Source organism: Pseudophryne corroboree, chromosome 1 (genome assembly GCF_028390025.1).
Source record: "Pseudophryne corroboree isolate aPseCor3 chromosome 1, aPseCor3.hap2, whole genome shotgun sequence".
NCBI lineage: Eukaryota > Metazoa > Chordata > Amphibia > Anura > Myobatrachidae > Pseudophryne > Pseudophryne corroboree.
Window position 1 is genome coordinate 788,504,268 of NC_086444.1, and position 20,338 is coordinate 788,524,605.

A 20,338-nucleotide genomic window follows, 5' to 3' on the forward strand; every position below is an offset into this window, starting at 1 on the left:
TTCCTGCCTGGGGTGTCACTCTCTGCTCTGGTGCTTCACAGCACACACAGGTCTGTATCACAGCACTGAGTAACAGAACATAGTGTGCTGAGAAGCACCACAGCAGAGAGCGACACCCCAGGCAGGAAAGAGGAACTGCACGGTTTTTGAAATGTGCAGGGTTCTAGAATGAACACCATATGTCATTTTAATATTTAAAGTATCAGATTTCTTTTGTATGTAACCTTTTCTTTTCTTTTTGCTTTCTGTTAATTGGTCAATTAAATAAAATGGTTTGCTTTGTAGGCAATGGCAGAAAGTTACCTTGGTTTGTGAAGGGATTGATACAGTTTCCACAATCCTTCTCAATAGAATTCCCATTATGAAAACTGAGAACATGTTCAATAGATATGTAAGTAGACTAGAAAGATTATGTAAGTATCTAGAATGGTGACCATTAAAAAAGGATCAATCTTTTTATTTGCATATTTGTATGTATAATTATTTTAAAAATGTAGTGTTGTTTGTATCTGTAGTGTGCATGTAGGTCATGTCCAGATGGTAAAATACCAACAAATCAATCAACAATCGGCCAAAGGATTAGCTCAAATGTTTTGATAACAATTACAAAGTTGCCCCAACTTTACATTTGGTCACTGATAAGAGGAGACTATTATCACAGGACTTGTAACTGCAATAAAATGACATGGCTTACTGGCAGTGCAGTGTTTCAGATTCTTTACAATCCGGCGATTCCACTGGTAACGGAATCACCTTTTTACAGTAATAAACTCTATTTATCATACAACTGCCAGCACTAATGGGAACAAATCATTATATTCCAACATCCCACAATAAACCCCATTTAAAAATACTTTAAAAATAGCTTAAGTGCTCTCTTGTGTACGTTATCCTGGATAAATCCGCCTATTTCAAAGTCAGTAACGCAATCACCATTCATGAGACATGTTACTATGCGCGTGCACCCAAAATTGATACATTTATCTTCCAGAATTAACTCTAGATTTTCACAATTTTAATGCAAGATGAAGACATCCTGGGAATATATCTACTGTACATACATTTGGTAAAAGTAGGCACATTTTTTAATACAGTAACTGAATCCCCATGCTGCGGTAACAGAATCGTCAAGTGGGTAATGAGCACGGTAAAGTGTACTGATTACAATTTGTTTGCTACGTACTAATGCAATTGCTACTACTACTTATATTTCCTACTATGTATTGCTAAATATTCAAGGACAAAATTACACATTTTGGAATGTATCAGCATAGCTCAATACTTGGAATACTTGTGAATAAAAGTTGACATAAACATTCAAACATCGATTCAGATACATAGAAGAAGAGCAAATCAAAAATAAAAACTGCCAATGGGTATATTCAAAACACAATTAAGACTAATCTAGTAGTACAATCATTAAATGTAGCCTTTACTCACCCACTGCCTCCCGCTGGCATTACACTGCCTCTCTTCAGAAAAGCAGTTTGTTATTGAGGTGATGAGTTGAGCAGTATTGTGTGTGGGAAGAGGGGCCAAAAGGTATAAGAGAGGACTGTCACTCCGAGGCCAGAGCCTGGGAAGAGGAGCCTGGCTGTGACTGCTGAGGAGAGTGGATAAGGACTGAGAAAGTAAAGGTTGGCATGAGCAGTAGGAATGAGTGAGGAAGCATCATGAAAATGAGGAAGTGGCTCGTGAGGATGGCATTACCTTTGAGGCCATGCCCCTTATTGCAAGGCCACACCTAATTTTCCAGGAGTGCATGCACCAAAGGCATGTGCAAAAGAACCCGCCCATCCTCTTCCCCTGTCATGGTGCCCTCCCCTGTTATTTTGTTCTGAACCTGTCCCTGGTTACAAGTCCCGTGAGAGCCACCTGTGTGATGACACATATACAGATGTAGCCAGGACCTAAGACATGTCCTCGTTTTGTACAGTGGATCAACTATTAGTGAATCCCAAAGGTGAACTTTATTAAGTGTTAAATGATGCTCTATGGACTAAAAGCACAGAGGCACAAATAGTGGTGGCATATATAACAAGGGTGGGGGGGGGTTGTAGAATTACATTTTAAGGTTTTATATACATAAATATGGGTTTCAATTGTAAAGCACAATGGAATTTGCAAATAAATATACAGTATAAATAAATAAGTGTGGTGCTATGGTGCACTTTCGGTATCGCCAACCCGTGGGTTTTTGTTTGCAGTCCCATAGCAACAGCTGTACGCTAAATTTTACTTTAGAAGCTACACTGGAGGGAGATGTTGCTGGCCCTTGTCACAATGTAGTCTCTCTGGGGAAGATTTCTCAAACTTGAAAAGGAAAGTGGAGGTGTTAGATTCTAGCTATTAATGTACTAAATAATTGATAGTTAGACCCTAAATGATGGTGGTATAGTCTACTCTTGTAGAGCTATCTTGTTTATCTTTCGTGATGTGAAGTTCAAATGAACTGGTTACAGTAAAGTTTTTTTCCCAGCCTTCTGTCGGGTGTTTCTAAAAACAAGATATCAAGACTGCCAAAACTACACAACAACATGGACAAACATATGCTCAAACCTTAAGCAATGCATCTTGGATGAGTTTATCCGTAAGCCTACATGACTCCATTAAAAGTATACTCAATGGTATAACAGCAGGCACTTGGCTGTAACATTACTTGAAGTAAGGGCTTCTGCACACCATTGCTACATTTCCTTGCCAAATTTATTGTTTAATTCTGTATGTATTATCTAATTCAGTGTATATGTATATGCTATTTGTATGTAACCTCTTTTCGATAACTAAAACACTCTACACTTTCACTATATTAACTTATGAATGAATTGCATTTGTCCTAAAGTTTGCATTCATTTTCAGAGATTTTTCCCATTGTAGACTATTGACATCACCAAAATCGTTGCAGAGGAGAATTCCTTAGAGATCAAGTTCCAGTCTGCTGTCAAGTGGTCAGAAGAAAAAAGCACAAACCACTCTTATGTTGTTCCTCCAGAGTGCCCCCCAAAAGTACAGAAGGGGGAATGTCATGTCAACTTCATCCGAAAGGTGAGGAGACTCTATGATAATAATGTTCATCTTAGATGTTTTGCATTGAAATTGAGGATTGTGGAATAAGAAATGAAATGATGATGATGTTATTGAGAAGGATGAAGATTTGAGTCTTGTATGATTATTTGTGTTCCTATCTCATATATTGTATTCTATTAAGTGCAAGTCGGTGATTATGTATCGTGATTGTGCTTTTTTTCCATCCTGTAATATTGCAGGCTCAGTGCTCTTTTAGCTGGGATTGGGGCCCTTCGTTCCCTACACAGGGCATCTGGAAAGATATTAGGATTGAGGCATATAATGTTGTTCACATGGACTATGTTTCATACGTTCCAGTGTTCGGTATGTTTTCTTTTCTCCCAAAGTGGGTTTTATACTTTCCCATGTGTTATGTGCTCTGTAAACAAGAGTTGTGTAGGCCGTAATATATTATGGGGGGAATTCAATTGGGCATGGTAAATTACTGCAGTGAAAACACATACCGCCACGAAAACACATAGGTTCGGGAACTTATTCCGGATCTGTGTGTTAGCAAGAAGGGGAACATTTTTGTGTTAAAAAATGGGGTGTAATTGAATAGCCCAGTGTGAAACATCAGGCAAAAATTGGGCACGGTAAATTAGTGCAGTGAAAACACATACCGCCACGAAAACACATAGGTTCGGGAACTTACCCCAGATCTGTGTGTTAGCAAGCAAAAGGGTAACATTTTTGCGTGGTAAAAAATGGGGTGTAATTGAATAGCCCAGTGTGAAACATCAAGCAAAAATTGCGATAACCCGTGCAAAAATGTAGCGGTAACAATTGAATTCCTACCTAACTCCCACCTACCATATCACAGAGCTAGCTATTCACTATAGGCTTGTTTTTAATTTTTGTTTTCCTTGTTATTGATAAAATACACTGCAATATTACTGAAATAGTTCTAGTGCAGATAGTTTTTCTTATGAAACATTGGTGGTGGTTGCCCAATTCGGAATTCCCGACTTGTCGGAAAAACGGAGGGAGGATTGAATAGGTCGGAACATCTTCCAACCTAAAAAAGTTGGAAACTGCCGTCTTTCCGACAAGACGGCAGTTTCCGACAAGCATTGAATCTCTCTCCAAGATTTGATGATTCTCCCCCACCTACCTGCTCAGATTTCCTGAGACCTGTTTACATACCTGTGAAGGGATTTTGGTTATCAACCCTGGGTTGCAGTATGCCTGGTACATCTCTCTCTACTGTAGTATCATTAGTAAACCTGACTGGAGGCCAAATTGTTTGTTCACCTGTTTCATGCTGATGCAGGCCCACAGTAGTGAGTTCCAGAAAAGCTTGAGGACTTTTAATTAGAATTTAGTGAATTCTTAATTTATATAGACTTGGTTCAGCAGTGTTCTCTTTGTCTTCATTTCCTGTACTAATTTGAAAAGTATATTCGTGTTGTGTCATTTATACAGATAATTCCACTTCCCAATGGATGATTGTCATTGAGCCAGTGTTTGATGTCCTCACTGCAAACCCTCTTTCAGGACATGTTTTCGTTTTGATACCAGATCTTCAGGTTGACCAGTCACATGATCTAGTTATACATCCTGGACAGCACTTATATAAGATCATTATAAAAATCAATGCGGTGAGTTCATTGAAGCTTTACAGTTTTCGTGTAGTCAGAATATGTTTACAAATGTTTATTTTTTTACCTAGAAACATATTGGGGTATATGCAATTGCGGTCGAATTCGCGGCAATTTTCGCCGTTTTTTAATTCGACTCAATTCGACAGGTGAATCCCGGAAGGTGGCTTCCGGAATTCACCATATTCAATGAAAAACGGATTCGCCAGAGTCGCGGGCGAAAATCGGCCGATTTGGCGGATTTTCCCGCGATTTTAAAAAACGGTAAAAAAACGTGAAAAACCCGAAAAAAAAATGGCGTGGGGTCCCCCCTCCAAAGCATAACCAGCCTCGGGCTCATCGAGCTGGTCCTGGTTCTAAAAATGCAGGGGAAAAATTGGCCAGGGATCCCCCGTATTTTTAAAACCAGCACCGGGCTCTGCGCCTGGTGCTGGTGCCAAAAATACGGGGGACAAAAAGAGTAGGGGTCCCCCGTATTTTTAACACCAGCATCGGGCTCCACTAGCTGGACAGATAATGCCACAGCATGCGGGAGAAAAACGGGTCCGCTGGTACCTGTAGTACTACTGGGAAAAAAATACCCAAATAAAAACAGGACACACACACCTTGATAGTAAAACTTTATTACACACTACCGACACACACATACTTACCTATGTTGACACGCCGACTGCCACGGTCTCCGACGATCCGAGGGTACCTGTGAAAAAATTATACTCACCTTCCAGCATCCAGAGATAAATCCACGTCCAGAGAGTAAAATCCACGTACTTGTTTAAAAAAAAAAAACCGCAAAAACCCGCTCCATACCGGACTAGAAAGGGGTCCAATGCTTTCACATCAGACCCCTTTCTCCCGAATGCCGGGACATCACGTGACTCCTGTCACTGACGTCCCTTCAGCCAATCAGGAAGCGCTACTTCCGTGGCGCTCACCTGATTGGCTGTGCGCTGTCTGTACTGTGACAGCACATCGCAAAGCCGCTCCATTACTTTCAATGGTGGGAACTTTGCGGGTAGCGGTGGGGTCACCCGCCGGTCAGCCGCTGACCGGCGGGTGACCTTACCGCTAGCCGCTAAGTTCCCACCATTGAAAGTAATGGAGCGGCTTTGCGATGTGCTGTCACAGTACAGACAGCGCACAGCCAATCAGGTGAGCGCAACGAAGTTGCGCTTCCTGATTGGCTTAGAGACCTTTCTGTGACAGCTGTCACTGACAGGTCTCATTCGTGGAAAGGTGTCCCATGTGTCAGCATGGGACCCCTTTCAGTCCGGCATGGAGCGGGTGTTCGGTTTGTTTTTTTGCCAAGTACGTGGATTTATCTCTGGACCATGGCTGAGGTGAGTATATTGATCTTTTCTTTTCAGGTATCCGTGGATTCTACATGGAGAAGAGGACCGATGTCGGCGTGTGAACATAGGTAAGTATGTGTGTGTCGACGTATGAAATAAAGTTTTACTGTCGACGGTGTGTGTGTCCTGTTTTTATTTGGGTATTTTTTCCCCAGTAGTACTACAGGTACCAGCGGGCCCGTTTTTCTCCCGCATGCTGGTACTTGTGGTTCTCCAAGTACCAGCTTGCGGGGGAGGCTTGCTGGGACTTGTAGTACTACTGGAAAAAACAATATCTTTTTATTATCACAAAAGGCTATCAGCCCCCCCATCCGCAGCCCATTGGATGGGGGGGACAGCCTCGGGCTTCACCCCTGGCCCTTGGGTGGCTGGGGGGGGGACCCCTTGATTGAAGGGGTCCCCACTCCCCCAGGGTACCCCGGCCAGGGGTGACTAGTTGGATATTTAATGCCACGGCCGCAGGGCACGGCATAAAAGTGACCCCTGGCTGTGGCATTATCTGTCCAGCTAGTGGAGCCCGATGCTGGTGTTAAAAATACGGGGGACCCCTACTCTTTTTGTCCCCCGTATTTTTGGCACCAGCACCAGGCGCAGAGCCCGGTGCTGGTTTTAAAAATACGGGGGATCCCCTGTCAATTTTTCCCCCGCATTTTTAGAACCAGGACCAGCTCGAAGAGCCCGAGGCTGGTTATGCTTTGGAGGGGGGACCCCCCGCCATTTTTTTTTATGATTTCACCGTTCCAGCATTAAAAAAAAAAAAAAAAAAAAAAATATTTTAAAAAATATATAAATAATATTTGTGCCTCCCAAAAAAAAAAAAAGTACCTAATCCCTTCTGCTATTCCCCCCCAAAAAAAAAAAAAAAAAACATGTTTAAATTTTTTTTATTTGTTTTCACCCTCCAAAGTGTGGCGGATTGAAAATGACGAATTTGCTGTCTAAAAGCACTGCTGTCGAATTTCCAAACTTGAATTGAATATGCTTTGGTCGAATTGCAGCACTTGTATCATTGCAGAAAAGTCGAATTTGCAAAAAGTCGAATTTCAAAAAGTCAAATTTTGAAAGTCCGTTTTTTGGTCGGAAAGCACTGAATTGCATAGGCGATTTTTTTTTTTGGTCGAAAATGACCCGAAATTCGACAATTTCGGGAATTCGACCGCAATTGCATATACCCCAATTGCGGTCGAATTCCCGCAATTGCAGTCGAATTCCCGAAATTGTCGAATTTCGGGTCATTTTCGACCAAAAAAAAAAATCGCCTATGCAATTCAGTGCTTTCCGACCAAAAAACGGACTTTCAAAATTCGACTTTTTGAAATTCGAATTTTTGCAAATTCGACTTTTCTGCAATGATACAAGTGCTGCAATTCGACCAAAGCATATTCAATTCAAGTTTGGAAATTCGACAGCAGTGCTTTTAGACAGCAAATTCGTCATTTTCAATCCGCCACACTTTGGAGGGTGAAAACAAATAAAAAAATTTTAAACATGTTTTTTTTTGTGTTTTTTTTTTGGGGAATAGCAGATCTATTTATATTAGAAGGGATTAGGTACTTTTTTTTTTTTTTTTTTGGAGGCACAAATATTATTTATATATTTTTTAAAATATTATTATTATTTTTTTTTTTTTTTATGCTGGAACGGTGAAATCATAAAAAAAAATGGCGTGGGGTCTAGAGATGAGCGCCTGAAATTTTTCGGGTTTTGTGTTTTGGTTTTGGGTTCGGTTCCGCGGCCGTGTTTTGGGTTCGAACGCGTTTTGGCAAAACCTCACCGAATTATTTTTGTCGGATTCGGGTGTGTTTTGGATTCGGGTGTTTTTTTCAAAAAACCCTAAAAAACAGCTTAAATCATAGAATTTGGGGGTAATTTTGATCCCAAAGTATTATTAACCTCAAAAAACATAATTTACACTCATTTTCAGCCTATTCTGAACACATCACACCTCACAATATTATTTTTAGTCCTAAAATTTGCACCGAGGTCGCTGTGTGAGTAAGATAAGCGACCCTAGTGGCCGACACAAACACCGGGCCCATCTAGGAGTGGCACTGCAGTGTCACGCAGGATGTCCCTTCCAAAAAACCCTCCCCAAACAGCACATGACGCAAAGAAAAAAAGAGGCGCAATGAGGTAGCTGTGTGAGTAAGATTAGCGACCCTAGTGGCCGACACAAACACCGGGCCCATCTAGGAGTGGCACTGCAGTGTCACGCAGGATGGCCCTTCCAAAAAACCCTCCCCAAACAGCACATGACGCAAAGAAAAAAAGAGGCGCAATGAGGTAGCTGTGTGAGTAAGATTAGCGACCCTAGTGGCCGACACAAACACCGGGCCCATCTAGGAGTGGCACTGCAGTGTCACGCAGGATGGCCCTTCCAAAAAACCCTCCCCAAACAGCACATGACGCAAAGAAAAAAAGAGGCGCAATGAGGTAGCTGACTGTGTGAGTAAGATTAGCGACCCTAGTGGCCGACACAAACACCGGGCACATCTAGGAGTGGCACTGCAGTGTCACGCAGGATGTCCCTTCCAAAAAACCCTCCCCAAACAGCACATGACGCAAAGAAAAAAAGAGGCGCAATGAGGTAGCTGTGTGAGTAAGATTAGCGACCCTAGTGGCCGACACAAACACCGGGCCCATCTAGGAGTGGCACTGCAGTGTCACGCAGGATGTCCCTTCCAAAAAACCCTCCCCAATCAGCACATGATGCAAAGAAAAAGAAAAGAAAAAAGAGGTGCAAGATGGAATTATCCTTGGGCCCTCCCACCCACCCTTATGTTGTATAAACAAAACAGGACATGCACACTTTAACCAACCCATCATTTCAGTGACAGGGTCTGCCACACGACTGTGACTGATATGACGGGTTGGTTTGGACCCCCCCCAAAAAAGAAGCAATTAATCTCTCCTTGCACAAACTGGCTCTACAGAGGCAAGATGTCCACCTCATCTTCACCCTCCGATATATCACCGTGTACATCCCCCTCCTCACAGATTATCAATTCGTCCCCACTGGAATCCACCATCTCAGCTCCCTGTGTACTTTGTGGAGGCAATTGCTGCTGGTCAATGTCTCCGCGGAGGAATTGATTATAATTCATTTTAATGAACATCATCTTCTCCACATTTTCTGGATGTAACCTCGTACGCCGATTGCTGACAAGGTGAGCGGCGGCACTAAACACTCTTTCGGAGTACACACTTGTGGGAGGGCAACTTAGGTAGAATAAAGCCAGTTTGTGCAAGGGCCTCCAAATTGCCTCTTTTTCCTGCCAGTATAAGTACGGACTGTGTGACGTGCCTACTTGGATGCGGTCACTCATATAATCCTCCACCATTCTATCAATGTTGAGAGAATCATATGCAGTGACAGTAGACGACATGTCCGTAATCGTTGTCAGGTCCTTCAGTCCGGACCAGATGTCAGCATCAGCAGTCGCTCCAGACTGCCCTGCATCACCGCCAGCGGGTGGGCTCGGAATTCTGAGCCTTTTCCTCGCACCCCCAGTTGCGGGAGAATGTGAAGGAGGAGATGTTGACAGGTCGCGTTCCGCTTGACTTGACAATTTTGTCACCAGCAGGTCTTTCAACCCCAGCAGACCTGTGTCTGCCGGAAAGAGAGATCCAAGGTAGGCTTTAAATCTAGGATCGAGCACGGTGGCCAAAATGTAGTGCTCTGATTTCAACAGATTGACCACCCGTGAATCCTTGTTAAGCGAATTAAGGGCTGCATCCACAAGTCCCACATGCCTAGCGGAATCGCTCCGTGTTAGCTCCTTCTTCAATGCCTCCAGCTTCTTCTGCAAAAGCCTGATGAGGGGAATGACCTGACTCAGGCTGGCAGTGTCTGAACTGACTTCACGTGTGGCAAGTTCAAAGGGCATCAGAACCTTGCACAACGTTGAAATCATTCTCCACTGCACTTGAGACAGGTGCATTCCATCTCCTATATCGTGCTCAATTGTATAGGCTTGAATGGCCTTTTGCTGCTCCTCCAACCTCTGAAGCATATAGAGGGTTGAATTCCACCTCGTTACCACTTCTTGCTTCAGATGATGGCAGGGCAGGTTCAGTAGTTTTTGGTGGTGCTCCAGTCTTCTGTACGTGGTGCCTGTACGCCGAAAGTGTCCCGCAATTTTTCTGTCCACCGACAGCATCTCTTGCACGCCCCTGTCGTTTTTTAAAAAATTCTGCACCACCAAATTCAAGGTATGTGCAAAACATGGGACGTGCTGGAATTTGCCCATATTTAATGCACACACAATATTGCTGGCGTTGTCCGATGCCACAAATCCACAGGAGAGTCCAATTGGGGTAAGCCATTCCGCGATGATCTTCCTCAGTTGCCGTAAGAGGTTTTCAGCTGTGTGCGTATTCTGGAAAGCGGTGATACAAAGCGTAGCCTGCCTAGGAAAGAGTTGGCGTTTGCGAGATGCTGCTACTGGTGCCGCCGCTGCTGTTCTTGCGGCGGGAGTCCATACATCTACCCAGTGGGCTGTCACAGTCATATAGTCCTGACCCTGCCCTGCTCCACTTGTCCACATGTCCGTGGTTAAGTGGACATTGGGTACAACTGCATTTTTTAGGACACTGGTGAGTCTTTTTCTGACGTCCGTGTACATTCTCGGTATCGCCTGCCTAGAGAAGTGGAACCTAGATGGTATTTGGTAACGGGGGCACACTGCCTCAATAAATTGTCTAGTTCCCTGTGAACTAACGGCGGATACCGGACGCACGTCTAACACCAACATAGTTGTCAAGGACTCAGTTATCCGCTTTGCAGTAGGATGACTGCTGTGATATTTCATCTTCCTCGCAAAGGACTGTTGAACAGTCAATTGCTTACTGGAAGTAGTACAAGTGGGCTTACGACTTCCCCTCTGGGATGACCATCGACTCCCAGCGGCAACAACAGCAGCGCCAGCAGCAGTAGGCGTTACACGCAAGGATGCATCGGAGGAATCCCAGGCAGGAAAGGACTCGTCAGACTTGCCAGTGACATGGCCTGCAGGACTATTGGCATTCCTGGGGAAGGAGGAAATTGACACTGAGGGAGTTGGTGGGGTGGTTTGCGTGAGCTTGGTTACAAGAGGAAGGGATTTACTGGTCAGTGGACTGCTTCCGCTGTCACCCAAAGTTTTTGAACTTGTCACTGACTTATTATGAATGCGCTGCAGGTGACGTATAAGGGAGGATGTTCCGAGGTGGTTAACGTCCTTACCCCTACTTATTACAGCTTGACAAAGGGAACACACGGCTTGACACCTGTTGTCCGCATTTCTGGTGAAATACCTCCACACCGAAGAGCTGATTTTTTTGGTATTTTCACCTGGCATGTCAACGGCCATATTCCTCCCACGGACAACAGGTGTCTCCCCGGGTGCCTGACTTAAACAAACCACCTCACCATCAGAATCCTCCTGGTCAATTTCCTCCCCAGCGCCAGCAACACCCATATCCTCCTCATCCTGGTGTACTTCAACACTGACATCTTCAATCTGACTATCAGGAACTGGACTGCGGGTGCTCCTTCCAGCACTTGCAGGGGGCGTGCAAATAGTGGAAGGCGCATGCTCTTCACGTCCAGTGTTGGGAAGGTCAGGCATCGCAAACGACACAATTGGACTCTCCTTGTGGATTTGGGATTTCAAAGAACGCACAGTTCTTTGCGGTGCTTTTGCCAGCTTGAGTCTTTTCAGTTTTCTAGCGAGAGGCTGAGTGCTTCCATCCTCATGTGAAGCTGAACCACTAGCCATGAACATAGGCCAGGGCCTCAGCCGTTCCTTGCCACTCCGTGTGGTAAATGGCATATTGGCAAGTTTACGCTTCTCCTCCGACAATTTTATTTTAGGTTTTGGAGTCCTTTTTTTTCTGATATTTGGTGTTTTGGATTTGACATGCTCTGTACTATGACATTGGGCATCGGCCTTGGCAGACGACGTTGCTGGCATTTCATCGTCTCGGCCATGACTAGTGGCAGCAGCTTCAGCACGAGGTGGAAGTGGATCTTGATCTTTCCCTAATTTTGGAACCTCAACTTTTTTGTTCTCCATATTTTATAGGCAGAACTAAAAGGCACCTCAGGTAAACAATGGAGATGGATGGATTGGATAGTTTACTAGTATACAATTATGGACGGACTGCCACGGTTAGGTGGTATAAAAAAACCACGGTTAGGTGGTATATATTATAATAATAATACAATTATGGATGGACGGACTGCCTGCCGACTGCCGACACAGAGGTAGCCACAGCCGTGAACTACCGCACTGTACACTGGTTGATAAAGAGATAGTAGTATACTCGTAACAACTAGTATGACACTATGACGACGGTATAAAGAATGGAAAAAAAACCACGGTTAGGTGGTATATATTATAATAATAATACAATTATGGATGGACGGACTGCCTGCCGACTGCCGACACAGAGGTAGCCACAGCCGTGAACTACCGCACTGTACACTGGTTGATAAAGAGATAGTAGTATACTCGTAACAACTAGTATGACACTATGACGACGGTATAAAGAATGGAAAAAAAACCACGGTTAGGTGGTATATATTATAATAATAATACAATTATGGATGGACGGACTGCCTGCCGACTGCCGACACAGAGGTAGCCACAGCCGTGAACTACCGCACTGTACACTGGTTGATAAAGAGATAGTAGTATACTCGTAACAACTAGTATGACACTATGACGACGGTATAAAGAATGGAAAAAAAACCACGGTTAGGTGGTATATATTATAATAATAATACAATTATGGATGGACGGACTGCCTGCCGACTGCCGACACAGAGGTAGCCACAGCCGTGAACTACCGCACTGTACACTGGTTGATAAAGAGATAGTAGTATACTCGTAACAACTAGTATGACACTATGACGACGGTATAAAGAATGGAAAAAAAACCACGGTTAGGTGGTATATATTATAATAATAATACAATTATGGATGGACGGACTGCCTGCCGACTGCCGACACAGAGGTAGCCACAGCCGTGAACTACCGCACTGTACACTGGTTGATAAAGAGATAGTAGTATACTCGTAACAACTAGTATGACACTATGACGACGGTATAAAGAATGGAAAAAAAACCACGGTTAGGTGGTATATATTATAATAATAATACAATTATGGATGGACGGACTGCCTGCCGACTGCCGACACAGAGGTAGCCACAGCCGTGAACTACCGCACTGTACACTGGTTGATAAAGAGATAGTAGTATACTCGTAACAACTAGTATGACACTATGACGACGGTATAAAGAATGGAAAAAAAACCACGGTTAGGTGGTATATATTATAATAATAATACAATTATGGATGGACGGACTGCCTGCCGACTGCCGACACAGAGGTAGCCACAGCCGTGAACTACCGCACTGTACACTGGTTGATAAAGAGATAGTAGTATACTCGTAACAACTAGTATGACACTATGACGGTATAAAGAAAGAAAAAAAATACCACGGTTAGGTGGTATATATTGTAATACAATTATGGATGGACGGACTGCCTGCCGAGTTCCGACTGCCGACACAGAGGTAGCCACAGCCGTGAACTACCGCACTGTACTGTGTCTGCTGCTAATATAGACTGGTTGATAAAGAGATAGTATACAATACATACAACAATGAATATACTACTATACTGGTGGTCAGGCACTGTGGTCACCACTAGTCACACTGGCAGTGGCACTCCTGCAGCAAAAGTGTGCACTGTTTAATTTTAAATTAATATAATATTATGTACTCCTGGGGGCTCCTGCTATAACAACCTGCAGTGCTCCCCAGTCTCCCCCACAATTATTATAAGCTTTGCCTTTTATACATTGATGTGCAGCACACTGGGCTGAGCTGAGTGCACACAGACTGAGTCACACTGTGTGACTGGCTGCTGCTGTGTATCGTTTTTTTTCAGGCAGAGAACGGATATAGCAGAGAACGGATATATATTAAAATAAATAAAAGTTAACTAACAACAACTGCACTGGTCACTGTGGTAAACTCTGTCTGACTCTGCACAATCTCTCTCTCTCTTCTAATCTAATTTCTAATGGAGAGGACGCCAGCCACGTCCTCTCCCTATCAATCTCAATGCACGTGTGAAAATGGCGGCGACGCGCGGCTCCTTATATAGAATCCGAGTCTCGCGAGAATCCGACAGCGTCATGATGACGTTCGGGCGCTCTCGGGTTAACCGAGCAAGGCGGGAGGATCCGAGTCTGCTCGGACCCGTGAAAAAAACATGAAGTTCGTGCGGGTTCGGTTTCAGAGAAACCGAACCCGCTCATCTCTAGTGGGGTCCCCCCTCCAAAGCATAACCAGCCTCGGGCTCTTCGAGCTGGTCCTGGTTCTAAAAATGCGGGGAAAAAATTGACAGGGGATCCCCCGTATTTTTAAAACCAGCACCGGGCTCTGCGCCTGGTGCTGGTGCCAAAAATACGGGGGACAAAAAGAGTAGGGGTCCCCCGTATTTTTAACACCAGCATCGGGCTCCACTAGCTGGACAGATAATGCCACAGCCGGGGGTCACTTTTATGCCGTGCCCTGCGGCCGTGGCATTAAATATCCAACTAGTCACCCCTGGCCGGGGTACCCTGGGGGAGTGGGGACCCCTTCAATCAAGGGGTCCCCCCCCCCAGCCACCCAAGGGCCAGGGGTGAAGCCCGAGGCTGTCCCCCCCCATCCAATGGGCTGCGGATGGGGGGGCTGATAGCCTTTTGTGATAATAAAAAGATATTGTTTTTTCCAGTAGTACTACAAGTCCCAGCAAGCCTCCCCCGCAAGCTGGTACTTGGAGAACCACAAGTACCAGCATGCGGGAGAAAAACGGGCCCGCTGGTACCTGTAGTACTACTGGGGAAAAAATACCCAAATAAAAACAGGACACACACACCGTCGACAGTAAAACTTTATTTCATACGTCGACACACACATACTTACCTATGTTCACACGCCGACATCGGTCCTCTTCTCCATGTAGAATCCACGGATACCTGAAAAGAAAAGATCAATATACTCACCTCAGCCATGGTCCAGAGATAAATCCACGTACTTGGCAAAAAAACAAACCGAACACCCGCTCCATGCCGGACTGAAAGGGGTCCCATGCTGACACATGGGACACCTTTCCACGAATGAGACCTGTCAGTGACAGCTGTCACAGAAAGGTCTCTAAGCCAATCAGGAAGCGCAACTTCGTTGCGCTCACCTGATTGGCTGTGCGCTGTCTGTACTGTGACAGCACATCGCAAAGCCGCTCCATTACTTTCAATGGTGGGAACTTAGCGGCTAGCGGTAAGGTCACCCGCCGGTCAGCGGCTGACCGGCGGGTGACCCCACCGCTACCCGCAAAGTTCCCACCATTGAAAGTAATGGAGCGGCTTTGCGATGTGCTGTCACAGTACAGACAGCGCACAGCCAATCAGGTGAGCGCCACGGAAGTAGCGCTTCCTGATTGGCTGAAGGGACTTCAGTGACAGGAGTCACGTGATGTCCCGGCATTCGGGAGAAAGGGGTCTGATGTGAAAGCATTGGACCCCTTTCTAGTCCGGTATGGAGCGGGTATTTGCGTTTTCTTTTTTTTTTACAAGTACGTGGATTTATCTCTCTGGACGTGGATTTATCTCTGGACGCTGGAAGGTGAGTATCATTTTTTCACAGGTACCCTCGGATCGTCGGAGACCGTGGCAGTCGGCGTGTCAACATAGGTAAGTATGTGTGTGTCGGTAGTGTGTAATAAAGTTTTACTGTCACGGTGTGTGTGTCCTGTTTTTTTTTGGGGTATTTTTTTCCCAGTAGTACTACAGGTACCAGCGGGCCCGTTTTTCTCCCGCATGCTGGTACTTGTGGTTCTCCAAGTACCAGCTTGCGGGGGAGGCTTGCTGGGACTTGTAGTACTACTGGAAAAAACAATATCTTTTTATTATCACAAAAGGCTATCAGCCCCCCCATCCGCAGCCCATTGGATGGGGGGGGACAGCCTCGGGCTTCACCCCTGGCCCTTGGGTGGCTGGGGGGGGGGGACCCCTTGATTGAAGGGGTCCCCACTCCCCCAGGGTACCCCGGCCAGGGGTGACTAGTTGGATATTTAATGCCACGGCCGCAGGGCACGGCATAAAAGTGACCCCCGGCTGTGGCATTATCTGTCCAGCTAGTGGAGCCCGATGCTGGTGTTAAAAATACGGGGGACCCCTACTCTTTTTGTCCCCCGTATTTTTGGCACCAGCACCAGGCGCAGAGCCCGGTGCTGGTTTTAAAAATACGGGGGATCCCTGGCCAATTTTTCCCCGGATTTTTAGAACCAGGACCAGCTCGATGAGCCCGAGGCTGGTTATGCTTTGGAGGGGGGACCCCACGCCATTTTTTTCCCGGGTTTTTCCCGTTTTTTACCGTTTTTTAAAATCGCGGCAAAATCCGCCAAATCGGCCGATTTTCGCCCGCGACTCTGGCGAATCCGTTTTTCATTGAATATGGTGAATTCCGGAAGCCACCTTCCGGAATTCACCTGGCGAATTTAGTCGAATTAAAAAACGGCGAAAAATTGCCGCGATTCGCCGTGAATTGCATATACCCCATAATTGGTTTTCTAATGGAACACTGGTGAGTGGTTACGAAAAACTCTTTCCAAAAGTTGTTTAATTTTTGATGGAGTTTAACTTCCCAAGCATACATTTCTGATGTTGTCTGAAAGCAATAATATCTAATATATGAATTGGCCATGTTAAAATCAAACAAATGGCTACATTTATCAACATTTTGGGAGAGATAAAGTGTAGAGAGATTTAGTACCAGCCAATCAACTCCCATGTTACAGGCTGTGTTTAAAAAAAATGACAGGAGCTGATTGGCAGGGACAGATGTGAATGGCCAAATATTCTCTGTAAAGCGCAGCTTCGTGGGTGCTGACCGCCGGTAAAATGATACACACCCAGGAACAATGTCTGTGGTAGTAATGTCTATGTTGCCATGGTTGTAATATAATATAATGCTGTAGTAGTAAATATTTTTTACAAATTTATTCCAGAGTGTACCTGTAGGTTTGTGGTGGCCAAATGGTTATGGACAGCAAACCAGCTACAATATGTCTATTACGTTTGACTTTGAGGGGGAATATATCATTAAAGAAGCAGCTAAGGTTTGAGCTTTTATTTTAACATTTTCTTTTCCTACCATAAAAACCCCTAAATGTAATGCATAGCAACATGTTTTTTTCCACTTAGATTCTGTTATCGTCTGTAAACATTGATGGTACCTATTGTTTGTGTAACATAATGCATCACCTACTCATATTTGCAGTTCGGCAAGTTTCCCATAGTAACCAGAGGAAACGATGTAGAGGCCACAATCAATTACATGTAATCTTGTTTAAAACTAAGTTCTTTTAATTTACTACTGATGCACATTTGTTTTCCAATAAACAAAGAACATGTTGTTTTCACCACTTTATCCTAAATATTATTTTCTCCTGGCTGTTCTCTTGTCTTTTTGGAAATGCTTATAACACAAAGGGCAGAATACAATTCGAGGTAAAGTTCGCTAACTGCCGTCTGAAAGCTGATAAGATGATCGGCATTCCGGCACTTCATGGCCACCAATATCACCAGATTTCTCTTGCACCTTATAGGAAAATTAGTAACATATTAGTACTGGACAATACAAACAAATCTGTATTAAGTTTTCTTGTTTATGTTAAGTCCGTGATCTAATGCTGTGTACACACTGATGCGATGGAACGAATCCCCGTCAGCCTGGATTACCTGTACACACTGGAGCGACTTTAATGAAGGAGAGAACGATCATGTTCTGTCCCTTGTTTGCAAACTACAGGACCCTAGCGATATTGTCAGGTTTGATGTGCAGCACATCAAACTGATAATTTTGCTAGCGACTGTGGGCACCCACATATCGGGCATACACAGGGCCAGCATCATTTTTTGGGTAAGTGAATATAGATTTTGGTTCCCCTTGATGGGTATAAGTGTTATACAGCGCCACTAGGAAGGGGTGTGACCACACATAATACACATAATATATCACATACACACACTACCTATTCTATACACTACACATACCTAGTGTTCACTCTAGGATTTTTTTAGGGCAGGGTGCTGACCTTGGGGAAGGCACATTTTTGATTCGGGAAGGCACATTTTTGATTCAGGAAGGCACATTTTAATTTAGAAGGGCAAAATGATGTACATACTGTAATATGTATGCAGGTGTCTTAAACTTGCAGCACATTGTATCTTATAAACCATCCTGGGACACCTTCGCTTCAATCTGACAGCACATTTTAAGTGTAAATGTGCCGTCAGATTGAAGTGAAGGTGTCCCAGAATGGTTTATATATCATTAATGTGCTGCCAGTTTATTTCTGAAGTGTCTCAATAAATAGGGTTTATATAGTTTATTAAACTATATAAATCCTATTGAGACACTTCAGAATTAAACTGGCAGCACATGTTGCTATATAAACCTTATTGATACACTTCGGAATTAAACTGGCAGCACGTGTTGCTATATAAACCCTATTGATACGCTTCGGAATTAAACTGGCAGCACGTGTTGCTATATAAACCCTATTGATACACCTCGGAATTAAACTGGCAGCACGTGTTGCTATGTAAACCCTATTGATACACTTCGGAATTAAACTGGCAGCACGTGTTGCTATATAATCCCTATTGAGACACTTCAGAAAAAAACTGCAGCACATATTGCTATATAAACCCTATTGATTCACTTCAGAATGAAACTGGCAGCACGTGTTGCTATATAAACCCTATTGAGACACTTCAGAAAAAACCTGCAGCACATATTGCTATATAAACCTTATTGATACACTTCAGAATGAAACTGGCAGCACGTGTTGCTATATAAACCTGATTGAGACACTTCAGAAATAAACTGGCAGCACATCGTATTTTAAATGTGCTGTCAGATTGAAGCGAAGGTGTCCCAGGTTGGTTTATATAACATTTATGTGCTGCCAGTTTATTTCTGAAGTGTCTCAATAGGGTTGATATAGTTCATTAAACTATAAGATTAGTTGAATGCTGCCAGATTAAAACTAAAGGGGCACCAGGCAACCTATATACAGTAGGATAAATGGCTTAGTGTGGCAGTACTAGTCTTAGATGATGTTTGTGTGTCAATTCAACTTACTGGGGGCTGATGCTGCAGGAGTGATCGCGCTGGTCCCCCCCCCCCTCACACACCGCGGAGCTGGAAGAAAATGCCCGCCACACTGATCCTACCCGGCGTCCTCTTTTATTGGGTCATGTACACAGAGGAGGGCTGGGTTTGCCTCGGCAGGAGAGGCAAACCCAGCGCTCCTCATCTCACCAGCAGCCTACAGTATTGCCGAGACCCGAGAGCTGTGAGCGCATTAGCGCGACAAGCCTGAGGCAACGGCAGGGAGGCGTGGCAGCACGGTGGGAGCAGTGGCAGCGTAGCGGGGAGGAGTGACAGCGCTGACAGCGATGCGAGAGGAGTGGCAGTGCGGCGCAAGGAGTTTCAGTGCGGCCCGGCGCGTCAGTCCTTTAGTAATCAGCAGGGCGGGCACAAACGGGCAGGGCGCATTCTGACACTCAGAAAAGGGGCAGGGCGCAGCGCCCCGCGAAAGAAGGCTAGAGTGAACACTACATACCTACACTATATACAGCATCTTCGTATACCCACTACACCTACACGTAACACAGCACATACACACAGGTTGGGACCGCGTTGCCGTCTGCCGGGATCCCGGTGGTCAGCATACCAAGCCCGGGATCCTGGCAGCAGAATGCCGCCTGGGGGTGGGGGCGAGTGCAACCAAGCCACTCTGTGGGTGTCGTGGACACCTACGAGTGGGAATAGACCCTGTGGGCCTGCATTTTGTGCGCTCGGAATTCCGGCGTCGGCATGGTAGCTTTAGGTGGCGTCATCACAAGGCTCACTGTGAAGCATGTACTTTGCACAGCTTTCTCTGCCCGCCTGCAGAGAAAGCTGTGCAGAGAGCCGGCAATGTGATTGGCTCTGTGTGTCCTGATCACAGTATAATTTTTTTTTTTAAATATCATACCCTACCCAGGGACTGGTGCTCCGGTGTGGACTGCTGCTCATCTAGTCTTCCTGCTTGCTCCCGATGACAGGCAGCTCTCCAGGAGCTCCAATCCCCAGGTGTTGGTGAGTATGATCAGGGTTGGGGGTAGGTCGTTGCGACGGGGAGGGGGGGGGTGCCGGTGAGCGTATCGGTGATGTTGGGTGGTGGCTCACGCACAGTACGTAATTGGGGTATTTTTCGTTAAAAATACCC

General features: G+C 44.9%; 1 protein-coding gene across 2 annotated transcripts in view; it reads left to right on the forward strand.

The window, feature by feature from the left end:
• The window catches only part of MANBA (mannosidase beta), a 144,106-nt gene that overhangs the window by 59,124 nt on the left and 64,644 nt on the right, over nt 1-20,338 (forward strand). For both annotated transcript variants that reach the window (XM_063918309.1, XM_063918299.1), the window contains exons 3-7: nt 286-391; nt 2,878-3,045; nt 3,267-3,390; nt 4,492-4,667; nt 17,066-17,176. In XM_063918309.1, the coding sequence (XP_063774379.1) occupies nt 286-391; nt 2,878-3,045; nt 3,267-3,390; nt 4,492-4,667; nt 17,066-17,176 (685 nt within the window). The remainder of the gene's footprint in view (nt 1-285; nt 392-2,877; nt 3,046-3,266; nt 3,391-4,491; nt 4,668-17,065; nt 17,177-20,338) is intronic.